General features: G+C 38.7%; 2 protein-coding genes across 6 annotated transcripts in view; one reads left to right on the top strand and one right to left on the bottom strand.

Annotated features, from left to right (window-relative positions):
- The window catches only part of ARMH4 (armadillo like helical domain containing 4), a 258,708-nt gene extending 244,136 nt beyond the window's left edge, over positions 1 to 14,572 (bottom strand). The window contains exons 1-6 of the mRNA XM_060418098.1: positions 14,394 to 14,572; positions 13,280 to 13,337; positions 11,714 to 11,827; positions 10,542 to 10,624; positions 6,330 to 6,392; positions 1,446 to 4,637 (exon numbers count right to left, since the gene is read on the bottom strand). Coding sequence (XP_060274081.1) covers positions 1,446 to 1,551 — 106 coding nt within the window. The 5' untranslated portion in view covers positions 1,552 to 4,637; positions 6,330 to 6,392; positions 10,542 to 10,624; ... (1 more) ...; positions 13,280 to 13,337; positions 14,394 to 14,572. The remainder of the gene's footprint in view (positions 1 to 1,445; positions 4,638 to 6,329; positions 6,393 to 10,541; positions 10,625 to 11,713; positions 11,828 to 13,279; positions 13,338 to 14,393) is intronic.
- Positions 14,573 to 14,990: 418 nt separating this feature from the next.
- ARID4A (AT-rich interaction domain 4A) overlaps positions 14,991 to 16,152 on the top strand; it is a 58,781-nt gene continuing 57,619 nt past the window's right edge. For 2 of the 5 annotated variants that reach the window (XM_012181720.4, XM_060418097.1), the window contains exon 1: positions 14,991 to 15,140. The gene's annotated coding sequence lies outside the window, so the exon portion shown is untranslated. Of the gene's footprint in view, positions 15,141 to 15,537; positions 16,129 to 16,152 lie in introns of those variants that run through there. The other 3 variants (XM_012181719.4, XM_012181722.4, XM_012181721.5) reach the window with 2 other exon arrangements.

Genomic DNA, 16,152 nt, shown 5'->3' on the forward strand with positions numbered 1-16,152 from the left:
CTAAAAACCAATTCTCATTATCATGGCTGCTTTTAAGTAAAATTATCTGCTACATTTTACAACTCATGTATTTAACTGAGAATGACCCCAGTGGCCTTGGAGAAACACCGAAAAAACATTTAATTGGGTAATAAACTTAATACCCTAAGCCAGTGTCTGACCATTCTATACTTCCTACTTCCAAGTATGAATGGCACACAAATCTTCTATTTTCATCTTTAAGTACACCTGTTCTTAAATTCACACTGGAATAGCCGTTCAGTTCAGTTCAGTTCAGTTTCTCAGTTGTGTCCAACTCTTTGCAACCCCATGCATCACAGCACGCCAGGCCTCCCTGTCCATCACCAACTCCCGGAGTTCACTCAGTGGTTTTAATGAAATTTAAATTTAAGCAGTTAAGCCACTTCAAAACATAATCAGATAAATCTAAAACCAAGCAGATATATCTAGCTATATATACTATACAGAGCATTAATAAATAATCTAGGTACAACTGTATGGGCACTTTGTAACTGAGGTATAACTGGTCTTGGGGAGAGAAAAAAACGGCAGGTACAGTTTGCTTTCACAAGGTTACAAATTTATTTTCAGGAATCTTGATACTAGTATCAAAAAAAAAAGTTTTAAGGAATACAGTTTTGGCTTACAGATTACAAATACTGGATTGGCCAGAAAGGTCCTTCAATTTTTAAGTTAAAAAAAACAAAAAACACGTTTTTTTCCTTTTCACCAATAACTTTATTGAAGAATGTAGTCACTGTTTTATTTCACTATCTTCTGACATTTTTTTAGGCAACTTTGTAATTCCAACTTAACAAAACTTTTTATCTTTTTGAGCAAAGAACTGTTCAGATGCCTTTTACAGTCTTCTAGGGAATTGAAATTTTTTCCATTAAGATAATTTTTTAAAGACCAAACTAAATGTAAATCTGAAGGCTTACTGTCTGGAGAATATGGAAAACGAATCAACTTACCAGCCAAACTAAGACAGTTTTTGCCTGGTCATCAAACATTCAGTCTTGTGTTATCCTGATGGAAGACTATGCTTTTTCTATTGATTAATTACAGACACTTTTCATCAAGTTTTAGCTAGTTTAAGTGGGAGCATGGTCCAGTGAGAAATCTCCAATATGAAACTTCATAAACCACTTGCAAGATGTTTGATCAGTCACAGCACCATCTCCATATTCTGCATAAATATTTGTGTTTCAGTACCATTTTTACCTTTCTTGAAATAAAAAGGCACAATATGCTGAAAATGTTTTTCTTCTTCCATCTTCAATATTAAAATAGCTACACAAAAATTCACCCATTTTTATAACATTTTTTAAAGTGCATGCTGATATGTCAGCTGTCATGATACAATGTAACAAAATTGTTTCAAATAAAGATTAGCACTAGAGCCATCTTATGGAAAAAAATACATTGAGACTGAAAAAACTTACCTGATAAGACTATCCATTCACTTTCATTTCTATCATTCACAAGGGGATCTGAAAAATAAGAAAAATTAAGTTGTAAATCCTCAATATATTTAACTGATTGAAACATTAGAATACTCAATATTTGAGCAAATTCAGATTACAAATTCTCATTAATACATTTATCTAAATACTGTTTAAGTCAGAAGAAATCCACAAATGAAAAAAATGAAGTCTTAATGTAAAAACTCAAATACTGTTCCTCACCTTTTGAAATGAAACTCATACTGAACCTTTTTTATTTTCCTACACTGTATGACACCATATTGCATTTATCATGCCTAGGTTATTTATTAACTGGTCTTTCCTAAGGATTCCCCATCAAGTGCAAAAGCAATCCTTATGAAATGATTGACAGATTTCTCCCTCTCAAAACCCTTTACATGTTTTCCACTTAACTGTTTTCAAATTATTTTTTAAAAGGAATTCTAAAACATGAAACAAGAGTACAGCTACTCTTAATTGCAACCAAATAAAAGCTTTTACTGACCATGTGTATGTATTTATTACAATGTTTAATACTTACTATAATAAATGTATTCCGCCCCACCTAGCCTCCCATGGGAGTTGTTCAAGAAATCATCTTTGTATCTGTACTGGTGAGCACACGGTAGGGATTCAAATGCGAAGGGTATGTATTTTTAAAAATGAAATAATTCATACTAGCTAACTAAAGGGTAAGATATACTTAAAAATACTAGTTCACAACTGTACTGATCAGAGGCTTCTAAATTAAGATAAGCATGGTTTATGATCTGAGCAGATCTGGAAAACCTAAACTCAGGAAATCCATAAACTCTGGAGGAATCATACCTGCATGGTAATGGGATTTTTTCTTGCCATAAAACTAGGGCTTCCTCTCTGCCACCACTATAACCATGATTTCAGAATAAGAAAAACAGTATCATAATGAAAACCAGGATAGTGGTTTATAACCTAATGTAGGTTTCATACTGGCTTTGCCACTTCAGCTTGGGCAAGTTACTTATTCCCTCATCTATACAATAATTATACCCACTTACAATAACATCGAAAACAGGGATACTAAGGTATAAATTTAAATTTGTACAAGATTTTGTGTTGGAAATTAAAAATGCTGGTGAGAAAATGAACTAAAGTTATGGGAAGACTCAGTATTGTTGTCAGTTCTCTCTAAAATGATCTACAGATTTAATGTAAAACCCAATCAAATTTGCAAGTGGTTTATTTGGGGAGTGTATGTGTGGGGTGTGTGTAAAGAAATCAACAAGCTGTTGCTAACATTTATTTGGGAAAAGAAATCAGAATAGCCAAAACATTTTCTAAAAAGAAAAAGTTACAAGGCCTATGCCATCTGATTTCAAGACTTAACTATAAAATTTAATGTAATATTATTAATAGAAAAGAAAAGTCTAAAAATAGACTCATTAAACACATGGTTGATTGTGACAGAGGTGAAAAGACGCATCAGTGGAGAAAGACAGTGCTTTTCCACAAACGGTGCTGGAACAACGGGGACATCTGTATACAAAAAGAAACTAACACCCAAAACCAAACCATACCTTGTACCATATACAGAAATTAACTCAAAGTGATGGTGAGTCAAAATGTACCTCAAAGTCTAAAACTTCTGGATGAAAAGAATCTTTATGACCCTGGTTTAAAGAAGAGTTCTCAGATACTATAATACACCAAAAGCATGATACGTAAATGAAAAAAACTGACCAACTGAATATCACCTGAATTAAAAGCTTCTGCTCTCCTTTAAGAGGATGAAAAGGAAAAGATTCTAGGGAAAATAAATCACATCTGACAAAGGAGAGCAGACCAGAATGTATAAAAACTCTGAAAATTGAACAACCCGATTTTAAAAAATGGGAAAAAGACTCAAATTTGTATTACAAATAAAACTAATGTTCTTTCTTTAACCATCCTAACTCTGTAAGAGGTAATCACCATATTATACATACACACAGACACACCTTTCAGTCAACAAATAACAATTCTTAAAGTAAATGCTGGTGTAATTATAAAGACTGTTACAGAGCAAGGGTCATAATACATCCTGAGTTTGTGTTTGATTTGTATGACTGGAATTTGACTTTTTACTATGTGGAACCATGAAGTGGAATTTTAGGAAAAATCATTTAAATAAGGAGTTCAACTATACAGTCAATATGGAATTTATTAAAAACTTAAATTTTTTGGGAAAAGTCAACGGGCCTCAAGGCTAATGTAATATGGGAAAATCTGACATAGAAGAACAATAACCCACCTTTAGTAGGCTGGGTTTAAGAGTCAGCAGCAATCAAGTGACAGCACAGTAAAGATTCAATGCAAATATTTAGATGTCTACAGTATATCATATTGCCAGGAAAAACTAAAAATCAAGTATTATGCAGTTCTTCCCCCTTTGGGAAAAAGACCTTTAAAAATCACTAGCAAGATATATTAGAAACACATGTGCATGTATTATTATGTACACATAGCCAGTATGTATATACTGACCTCCAAACGTGTGTGCTTTGGCAAGGGGAAGTGATAAATCCTGACAAGGAAAGGCATCTTGAACCGTTTCTTGGATATCTGGTGGATAAACTCTTCAACCACTGAACTTAGGAGAAAAGCTAAGGATGTCAACAATTAGAGGAAAAAAACTGAGATGTCAATAATTGAAACAAAGTAAAAAGAATGTTTCATGTAAGAGTATGAAGAAGAGATGACAAATGGGCACACATGCAGCAGATTACTGTTTCTCCATCTGGTTAAGAGACCACCTGCATAATAAATTTCCAAAGAAGTGAATTCATGAGATCTGAATTGAGTCCCATGAATCTATTTTGAACAAGTACCTGATGTAATGCTACTGAATACACTAAAATGTGAGAATCACTGATTTGGGTATAGCTTAAAAAAGAATATGGCAACAAATGGTTATTAAAGAATTTTAAGAGATTTCTGATGTGTAGCAAAATGGAAGATGAAGCTGTAGGGCATGATGGGTACTTGGGAAAACTTTTTTCCACTGGATTTTAAAGTAACATGTTTCAGAAAGAGGAGCACATAACTAGATAAAAGAAATATATGGTAGAAACTTTATAATAGATGATTTCTAGTATCTCACTGATTCAACGTCAGTTGAACATCTTCAACATGAAGCAGGACAGAGCCAGGTAGCTGATAAGGAAAAAAAAAATGTGTAAGAGTTCAGAGATTAAAAAGCAACATAAAAAAAGAGCATCTTTTATATTTTACCAACAGGTCAAGAAAGAAAAATAGCTCTGATTTAAAACAGGCCAGGTCAATACGGTCAAAGAAAATTTTACATGTGGGCTCAGTTCTGCCATTGCAAAGAACCTGAACACAAGACTCCTTTACCAGCAATATGAAGGGATTCAGGTTTACACTGAAAGCATCTTCTACTGATATGTTCTATTACATGTTCTATTAACACCTAATTTGAAGTTCATTTCATAGGATAAAAATGTTACTGCTATTTAGTCACTAAGTCATATCTGACTCTTTTGCGACCCTACGGACTACAGCCCACCAGGTGCTCTGCCCATGGAATTTCTCAGCCAAGAATACTGGAGTGGGTTGCCATTTCCTTTTCCAGGGGATCTTCCTGACCCAGGCCTCAAACCTGCATCCCCTCTGTTGGTAAGTGGATTCTTTACCACTGAGCTATCTGGATAAAGAATAAGTGACAGAATTATATTTACATAAATGTTATTTACTATTTTAACAAGAGATTAGTATCCTTTTACAGCAGCCTTTTCCCCAAAGATATTCAATATTCACAAGGTAGCCCATTTCAATTAATCACTATTTGATCTTTCACCTGTCCCTACTGTAAATGGAATAAACGTGGCTGAATGCAGTTCTTACATATTTCTAGAGGAAAGGTCTACTAGAAATGAACACAAATAAAACTTCCTTCACAGACAATACAATGAATTCACTCAACAGACTGAAACATGTTTGACATGGAAAGCCTAACAGGCAACTCACCAATGCTGGCAAGTTTATACTTTAGCAATTACTTCTGACAACAAAGTTTTTCTTCCTTGTTGGCAACCCTTTCACGATAAGCCAAATGAAGCTTTCTGACAAATGACTTCATGTGAAGACTTGTCGTGCCATCCCCTCTCCCTCAATCTAGATATTTGGACAGCTTTCAAAATGAGTTTCAGAAGAGATGCTTTCAGGCTTGTCTACTCTAAATCCATTCTTTTCCCTAAATGGAAATCTGACAAAACAGGAAGTATTTGGCAGCATAGAGAAGCAAGTCTTGCGGCTTCAGTTTTTACTGGTAACAGACTAAGTTCTTCGTGACTCTGTAATAAAATGCAGAACTACAAATCTGAGAAGAAAACAACAAAACCCTGCCTTGGTTACCAAGCTTCCCTTGGCATTTTAAAGGTCTTAAAAAGACAGTATCACATGATACATAGAGAAATAAGAAACAGGAAGATGGTTTTCCTTTTGTTATGTTACTTCATTTAAGAATCCCCCTCCTTACCCTGTCTGACCAAAAGCTAAGCCACCAAAACTATACACACACTGAAAGGAGTTTTATGTCTGGATCTAAAGACTAAGAAACACAAAGACTCACCCTAACTACAAATAAATATACACCCTTAAATGGGCTGTTAGGATTAGCAGAGTCAATAACACATTATCAAACACACCGTAAATAAAAAGGAATCCTCCCCCGTGATTTCAAGTTGCCACCCTCTACACCCAATTTCACTGCTGCTGAAAACAACTAGAAGCATTTTCAGGTAATAGTTTGTACCTTCACTTTTAAGCTATCACACTTAAGTGTACAAAAATATATCAAAGTGCCTTCTAAGTGTTAAAACCTACCAAATAAATGTAAACCACTGTTAGTCAGGTCCATTTTCCTACTCCTCCAAAGCAGGTTCACATCTGTAAGTTATAAAATTAATTTGCAGGTCACAACAGATTTTTTAAAAAAGTGAACCACAGGAGAAAAAAACTAGAGTGCACTGTACTTTCATTTGTTGTGTGTATGAGAAGTACACACACATACACAGAACAGAAATATCACTAAAATGAAATTAATCAATGACCTTGCTTAGCTATAATCCAAGTATCTGTTTTGTCAGAACACTTGTTAGATATAAAACAGTGAGACTGGGTAAGGACATTAAAGCTTCTGTCAATTTGAACCCATTCAGCAGGAATAGCAGCAAATTCCAAAAGTGCTAAAATTATCAAGTCAGTGTCTGATACTTCTGATTTTCAGGGGTTAAGTATCAGTTATATAAATACTATCTCACCCAGTTCCTATTTTCAGCTTACTCTTCCTTTCATGTCTAGAGACATTATGGCATTATGCTAAGAAAAATGTATTTGGAGAGAGAGATTATGGGTTCAATAACTGACTGAGTCAGGTCATTTGTATATTGTTACTGGCAGCAGATGTACCCTTAATCCTGGCCAAACTTTTCACAAATTTGGACCACTGAAAATGAGGAAGATTGGTGGGCAGGCAGACCTGTGAAAATTCGGTTGTCAGAAAAACAATCCCTCTCGTGGTTAATTAGACACACTAGCTTTTATAAAGCAATAGGAAATCATTCTAACTAAAATCCTTGACCTGTGGATAGTCCCCAGAGTCATCTAGCCGACTATACATTCTGGAATCTGACCCATTTCCTAAACCTCAAGTGATCTCATTTTAAGTAACTCATCAGGCAGGTTGTTCCTAGTGTACAAAAACTGACAAAGCACATTTTTACTGGCATGCATTCTCCATTAACTATCGCCTTTTAGCTTGCTATATTTTTTTATAAACTGTTACTCCACAAATGAGTGCCTTCTAAGTGCCAAGGCCTGTGACAGGTTCTAAACCTACAAAAGTGAATAAGGTACAATTCTAAGATGTCATAACTTAGTGAAGGACATTTAAGTAGACAAAACGGTAATAAAGCAATATAGAAAGTGGTATAAATTATGCAAAAGGAAATACATGAAATTCATATGGGCACATTACCTATAGCTGCAGAAGTATCATGAAAGCATCACTTAAAAAAGCAGCTTTTGAATATTTGACAATAGGGCAATATTCTAGATGGTGAGAAAAATATGAATAAAAACAAAGAACTGGGAAAATACAGAGCTTATGCAGGACAGCCACGATAGTTTTAGTGTGACTATAGCAAATAATACCTGAAGGGAGTAAGTATGAAGTTTTGAGAGAGGTTGATATGACCTTCAGGAAGGGGAGACAAAAGAGTCTAGATGATTTATTTCTGTATATAAATATAAAATTCTCTTGGAATGACAAACGTTATGTAACAGGACACACACACTAACACCACCACCTAATATCTAGCATCATTATAAGTACTTTATAGCTATTAACTCATTTAATACTAATCCTAACCAAGTCAGCTCTATTACTATCCCTATTTTATAGCTGAGGCAGAGGTTAAGAAATCTACCCTAAACCACCCATCCCCACAAAAAGCCTGGCCACATATATACATTTTAAAGCTCAAGTATCTTCTTTGCTATTCCTGAATAATTTTTAAAAGTATAATTCTAGTGAGGATATTGGGGAGACCTAAATCTTAACTTAGTCTTTGAAATATACAAGATAAATTTTTTTTTTCAAAAAATGAAAACTATGATAGCTAGAATTACCAATTTTCAATGTACTCATTCTGAAATGTATAAAATTATCAAATCACTATGTTGTGTACCAGAAACCAACACACAGCAGTTTGTCAATTGTACCTCAAAAACAAAGACATCAGATTTGTGGTCACCAGAGGTGGGGAATGTGACAAGGGGGATTTAGATAAGGGTAGTCAAAAGGCACAAACCGCCAGTTATGAGTACTTGAGATATAATGTACATGTTACCTTTCTTGAACTTAGTTCAAGAATCATCTGTTTTTCCTCCGTTTATTTTACTTAATAATCCATTTCAACTTTGCTTTCCAAGTTGTACTTTAAAACTCAGAACTAAGAAAGCCCTAATAAAAGCACCAAAATATCTAATGGAATAATGGAATTAAAAGTCAGAATACAGGGAACTCCCTGGAGGTCCAGTGGTTAGGACTCCTCACTTTCACTGGTTGGGGAAGTTTAAGATCCCACAAGCTACACCACACGGCCAGAAAGTCAGAATACAGAAAACAATACAAGGCCCAGCATATGCCTTATCCCCTAGGGATCTCACAGGCACTTTCAGAAAAGGAAGAACACACACTTACTGTTCAGGCTCTAACTAGCAGGTTAAAACTGATTTCACCTTCCTTACCAACCAGCAGTCTCTTCTGCCTTTCCAAGTTTATTAACCGCACCATCTATTTCCCACTTTTTAGAATCCTGAGGTTTTCCTCCTTCTTTACTTCTGTCATCAACTGATCAACTGGAAATCACATGTCATCAACTGGAAATCAAATGCTCTTTTTCTCAATCTCGTGCTCACCTATTCTTCTCTCCAGGCCCTACTCACGCTAGTTTCCCCTCATGCTGACACCCCCGCAAGAGTATCTCAATGGTTTCTCTACCTTCAATTCCTATGTCACTTCTCTAGTCATACTGGATACTGTTTCCAAATAATTTTCCAATAATACATTTTGTATCTGCTCAAAACCCTCAACAAAAATAATGAAAATCAAAAGGGAAGTCTCTATGCAAAAGTATCTGCAGCAACTTACTACTAAATATATAATGAAATCAAAAGAATTAGGGAACAAAATATCAAAACTCTCATATATATAAATGGACAAAAGCCTTGAATAGACAACTCGTCCATTGCTAAGAATCAGTAAGTGAAATTACGGATAAAGGTCCCATTTCATTAGCTAACAACAAAAATATTACAAAGAAAGAGTTCAACATATTGAATCAGCAAAAATGATTATAATTAAAGGCTACCCAAGGCTGGTAGTTAAACTCACAGGAAAGGTGACAATGTAAATTATAACTTTTCGGAAAACAACATGGCAACGTTTCAGAGTCACAAAAATGTTCACACATTTTTATGCCATGATTTAAACCTTTTAAATCAATCCTAAAAGAACACTGCAAAAGACAGAAAATACTCTATATGCATAGATGATAATTATAGCACAATTTTTCTATGGGTAAACAACAGAAAAATAGTTAGATGGAAACAGTTTGATGGAAAACTTTCAGACATTAAAATTACTGTGGAGGCTGTGCAGTCATATTGAATACCTATTACAATATTAAGTAATGAAGAAAAACAAAAATTTCTCTAAGTCTAAAAAAAACTATATGTGCAGAGACTGGAAGAAGCAAATTAAAAAATCTAATGTTAGGGTGGGATTAGAAGTAATTTTTAAATTCCATCTTGATTTGTCAAATCTGAAAATAAAACAAAAGAATAATCACTTTCTGCTCATGTCCCAGCTCTCAAGGCCGTCTAGAAATTTCCAAACCTATACAACACAAGCACTATATAAAATTCTGATGTGCAACTAATTCTAGAAACCTTGACAAGCTGGTTTCACACAATATTCCCAAGGTAAACGTTAATCAGCCATCCTTTCCAAACTGGTTTTCTCATTGTCCCAAACACAGCTTTTCTTAAGTACTTCATCCTTGTTCACAACCTTCAGAAAGACTTCCTTTCTTCTAATTCTACATATTACATATCATTAACCTTGAAAAGTCTTCAATGATGGCTAAAAATATTTCTTTCTGTTCTGTATTATAAAACCAATTTGTTACAAAAAACAATTAGATTTAACTATATACTGAACTCTGACAAATCTATTTTTCTCATACGCCATGATTTAAATCAAAATAAGAAGACATCTACTAGGGCAAAAGATCATATAGTTTGACGAAGGCTGCTCTGGCTGCAAATAAGCAAATTTAGTAACTTTTCAAAAAATGAAACCATTAGGAAAGCAGCTACACTCAACACAGCAATTTACTCTACTTTTCAATATACAGACATTCAGAGATAACTGTACAGTGGGACAAATTCTATCATTTTTAAAGAGACAGACATATAATAGTAACAAGGCCCATCTTGATTACTAAAGAATATTTAAGTAAAATTGCATACCAGAAATATAATTTCAACAGATAGCAGATTCAGGTCTTTTAAAAACTGGAACACCTTTCCATTTTTTCAGAGTGAGGCTCCCTCTAGAAGACAAAAGACTTTTTTGAGTATGCTATATGGCAGCCCCCCCAACACAAAATAGACTGTTTTGCTTCATTTCTAAACACTTTTCCTGATGAGACCTTTGTATGTCAAGTGTTTTACCATACGTTTAAAAAAAAAAAATCATGAAAATATTCACTGTGCTCTGTCATTAAAAATTCAGAAATGGGAACACCATCAATGGGTAAAAAAAATTCAGAGATGTTCTAATTTTGAGATTTCAGTCTAAAATACCACATGTGCATGCTCAGTCACTCGTGTCTGACTCTTTGCAACCCTATGGACTGTAGTCCACCAGACTCCTCTGTCCATGGGATTCTCCAGGCAAGAATACTGCAGTGGGTTGCCATGCCCTCCTCCAGGGGATTATTTCTGACCCAGGGATATCAAACCTGCAACTCCCGTGCTGCAGATGGATTCTTTACCACTGAGGCACTGGGGAAGCCCCTAAGATATCATGTCCATGAAGCTGATTTTACACGCTTATTTGAATCCTTGACCAAATAAATAAAATATTCTGCTTTCAAAACAGTTTTTCTTCATAAAAACATTATTAAAAACTTGACAATTGTAGAAACATTATTCTAACAATTTGGGATCACTGAAATAGATTACAAAAACCGATTCTATCAAAATTAATTTTCTTTCATTTATTCCTAAGAGATGATTTATAAATGTTCAGTTATATTCACCTCTAGTTACCTTCCACTAAAGCATCATAAAATCTTAAAAAAAGAGACAAATGTCATGAATTTGTCTATTAAACTATTCTTAATGGTTTTCTATATCTTTATTACGTGAGCAATTACAATTCAACTCAAGTACTAAATCAAGTATTTAAAACATTAAAAAAAATTTGAAAGTTAAGCTGGCACTGGTTAAATACAAATTTTCAGAAGAGAATTACTGTTAAAGAAAACGTTAAGTCTGCTTATGTCACGTTTTCTATATAAAAGTACATAAAGATTCATAAGAAATAGTGATAGCATACATATATCAGGTAGGGTAATGTAACAGTGATTAAACGTGATGAGAGAGGCACACAGAGGGTCTTATGAGTACAAAAGTACCTGGGAATGACCCCAGTTCAATTCCTGGATCGTGAAGATCTGCTGGAGAAGGGATAGGCTATTCACTCCAGTATTCTTGGGCTTTCCTGGTAGCTCAGCTGGTAAAGAATCTGTCTGCAATGAGGAAGAGACCAGGGTTCAATCCCCGGGTTGGGAAGACCCCCTGGAGAAGGGAATGGCTATCCACTCCAGTATTCTGGCCTGGAGAATTCCATGCCATGGACTGTATAGCCCATGGGGTTGCAAAGAGTTGGACACAACTACGACTTTCACTTCACTTTCAGGAAGGTTACATGGAAACATACTTAATCTCAACTAACTCTACCATAAAAATAATTTGTTTTTAGTAATTTGAAATGTCGCTTTTGCATAACAAAATGTTTCACTGTATAAACACCCAACTGTACTGGAGCAAAAAAAAAAAATTTAAGAATATACACCTAAAAGGTCCAAAAAATTCTCATTTATTTTACTATATGGATGACACAAAAGACTGATAATTTTACCTGACCAAACAGAGACCCAGGAGATAAAGCTCAAAAATAAAGCTAAATTATATAAAGAAAAGGGGGGCAGGAGAGTAAAGAGAGTAATAAAAGGAAAAAGTACAAGAAAAAAAGTAAGAGCAAATGCTTTGATGGACAGTGGTATGATTTCTTTGCCCTTTTATTTCCACTTCTAGAAATTTATTCTGAAGAAATAATCGGGCATGTCAGGAAATACCTAGATGCGTAGAAATTTTAGTCATAGACGCCAGTTCTCAGAGAATATCTTTTGTAAAACACGCACAAGGATATTTAGACATATTACTGCTATTACAAAAATTAAGAGATCTGGTTACATAAAATATGGTACATTTATCCTACAGAACACTATGCAACTATGAACACATATGTTCCCAGTATTTCCCACAAAGAAAAAAACTCGAATGACAAAATGAGCACGACTAGAATGACCTTTATTTTTGTAAAACAAAACCAGAGAAAAAGAGAAATCTCTCTGAATAATATATAAGTATGGTATAAACTGCAATCACCTTTTGGTGGTGGTGATACAAGACACTTCTCTTTTTTCTCAAACGCCCACTGACAGGCATTATTTGGATCAGATAATAAGTTTTAAGTCAGGCAGTGGCATTACAGGTGATTACCCCCTGGGGAAGCTGAATAGTACTACATATTCTATAATTTCCTTAGGAAAAAAAAAAAAAAGGTTAACTTCCAAATTCTTATTGAAACATCTTTTCTATATGCCACATTTTTAAATATGGAGGAAAAAAATCATAAAAATTTCCATATTCCTTGATAAAAGAATTAAGTACTTAATATTCTAGAAATGGGAACAGCATGAGTGGGTAAACAAATTCATGTGTGTCCTAACTTTAAGACTTCCTTCTAAAGTATCACTGTCAGGAAGGGAATTACAGATTCATTTGAACCCTTGACCAAAGACTTTTTAAACTACCACTCTTTGATTTTGTTATTTATGGCTCTACTTATTGATCCATAAAAAACCTTCCAGGCACTCGCCCCAATTCCAAACATTTTTACAGACATTAGAACTCACCTCAGGAATACTTGCAGATGTCTGTCACTGAGCTGTTCTGTTTTCTTCAGACCAATTGCTAAAAAAGCCCAAATAAATCATTACATCACTGGATCATTTTCTAGTCTGGAGCCCCACCTCAACAATAGGGTTCAAAACAAGTATTATGAGGATCATTTTAAGCAGCTATTCAAATCAGTGTAATTAGTTGACTCAATAAAAATACTATTAATAAGCATTACATTTCCTTAACAAATAATTCTGAAAAAACTGCTACGAGTGAAAAATTGATTCAGCTTTAGTAAAGATGTCCTCGAGTAAATTTAGTCAACGTGGATTATTGCCTATATTTTACATTTCCTTGATTATTTCAATCTTTAAAATAACTTGCCCAATAATACTTTATTCCTACCATTTCAAATGAGAGTTTTCTGAAACAGAGTACAAGATCTTGCTCATGGAGCAAAATCAATAGCTGCTCTAACAAAGTCCTATCGAGGAGGTTCTTTCATTTAATGTTTTCAGTCCCCGCAAATCCACTGCTCTTTCCTTTCGAAAAGCAGCGTGAGCCCCGTGCACTCTGGCACTCCCATTTGTCTATGGTTAGAGCAGCAGAGTCGTGCTAACAAGGGAATTCGAATTTCTCAGCACCCAAACTCAGCGTTTCCTTCTGTCTCCTCATTGCTTAACCGCGTGAGGAGCACGCGGAAACACCTTCCCACGGAGGATGGGACCAAGAACCCTCCCCTCTCCATCTTAACTGGTGAGGAACCTTCTTCAGTCGGTGGCTTTGGTCGCAGAACATGACAAGCTGCCGAAACCACTTCCAAAGGGAGGACGCACTGCTCTGAGATGAGCAGAATCCCGAAAATCCCTCACCCTCCCGAGAGGAGCCCAAACGGTCAGCCCGGAGAAGGAGACGTGCACGTCCCCTCCGCCCCTTTCTCTGAGGCCGCGGGAGACGAAGCCTCGCCCCCTCTTAGCCCGTCCCCCGCCCCCGCCCGCGACCAGCTCCCCACCCCGGCGCAGGGAGATCTCTGCTATGGCCGCCGCGCGGCCCCCTCACTTCCGGTGCCGGTGCCGCTAGAGCTGCGCCATCCCCCAGTCTACCGGACAACCACCGCTTTCAACTGACCTTTCTGAGAGATCCGGACTCTTCCGACCTTCACTAGGTGCTGTCCTGGAGGAACCGGCGGATGGTTGCCGCAGTTAAATGAATTCACGGGATATAGATTCCGCTCTCCTCTCACCAGAAACATAAAATGCGATACAGCTGCGGCCACCTCTGCCCAGACAAAATGGCGCCGAGAAGCTGGTTCAGCGCAGGCGCCTTGGAAAGACCCTGCCCCGCCCCCGTGTAAGTCCTGGCCGCAGCTCCGGGTTCGGTTTCCATGGGACACTCCACCGCCAATCCTCGTGCCGCACTGCTCTTCCTGACCCCTCAATTGACCAATCAGTGCTCAGTCGAGCACATCCGTAGTCGTATTTACCAATCATTTTTCAGGACTTGCTTACTCAATACCTGATTCTCCAGTAACGTTAGTCTTCGGAGACAGCCAATCATAAGTGGAAAATGTCCTACCTGCTGTTTTTCGCACCAATCGGTGAAGTTTCAGAGCTACATCCAATGAGGACGGCAGGTAGCGAACTCCAATCCGAAACTCTTCGGCGTCATGAGCAGCCAATAGGAGTTCGTGTAGAAGCGAGTCTGCTCAACAGCTTGTTATTTGGTGGATTGTGGCAGTAAATCGGGCGAGTGGGGAACCCGGCGCAGGAACTGCCGCCGCGGCCGGGAGTGGTGCTTCCCGGACGGGGGCCCACGGGGGTCAGCGGGGCGGAGGACTCGGGAGCTGACAGCGAGCACTTCACCCACAGTTGGTAGGTGAGAAGAAGGGAAGCGAGGGTACTGAGTGGACGAAGCGGCACTAGCAGCTGGCGCTGCTGCCCGGGGTCCCGGTGCAGTTGGAAGCTTAGGAGGTGGGGAGGGGGATGCTTGGCAAGCGGGGCGGTGAGCTCCGGTGAAGGGGCTAGTCGTGGAGCAGCGGCAGCAACTGCAAGAACAGCCTCCGCAGCAACCTCCTCGGCCGCTTCCCCAGGTTCCCCGGGAAAATGGCTGTGGGGCTGGTCGCGCCGCTAAGTTTGCTTCCGCGAGGCGAGGAGCGGACTGATTAGGGAAGCCGGCCCCCAACTCCGCGGTGCGTCCTCCCGGGTGGAGTCCGTGGCAGGACCCGAGGGGCTGGTGGCTGGTACCGCTCTGGGCTGTACAAAAAGTTGAGGCGGGCGCGGGGAGGAGGCGGCGGCTGCCGCTGTGCAGCTCCCCTCCCCTCCCACACCCTGTCCGGGCCACCTCCCCTCCTCCTCTCCGCCCCCCCCTCCTCCCAGCTCGCTCTCCCTCGCGGGTCTGCCCTCCCTCGCGCGCCTCCAGGCTGAAGGCCACGGCCCCTGCCCCATTGGGTGAAGAAGCGCTTCTCCTTCCTGACATGGTGCAGAGCGGAGGAAGGAGAGCAATGGCGCCGTGACACTCCGCTGCCGCCACCGCGGGCCCGGGGCGGGCCGAGGGGGCCGAGCGGCGGAGGCGGGGCGCGGGCCGAAGTCGGGGTATCCGGGGGGCGGCCGAGAGAAGGCTGGGCGGCCGTGCCTGCGAGGAGCCCGGAGAAGCCCAAACGGCGCTCTGCCCTTCTCCGGAGCAACCCGTCCGGGGGCACTGAGTTGAGCATTCCGGGTCAAAGTGGCTAGCGAGGCGGGGGCGCGGTGGGCCGCTGGCGAACTCCGCGGTGGAACCCGCTGCCCTTTGGCGCCGGTGGGGTTCTCGCCGCTCTCTAGGCTCCTGCGTCCTGGCTGCCCTCGGAGGGGATCTTACCCCTTCCCTGGTAAGGGTTCTGCCCCTCCCCGCT

Source organism: Ovis aries, chromosome 7, assembly GCF_016772045.2.
Source record: "Ovis aries strain OAR_USU_Benz2616 breed Rambouillet chromosome 7, ARS-UI_Ramb_v3.0, whole genome shotgun sequence".
Lineage (NCBI taxonomy): Eukaryota > Metazoa > Chordata > Mammalia > Artiodactyla > Bovidae > Ovis > Ovis aries.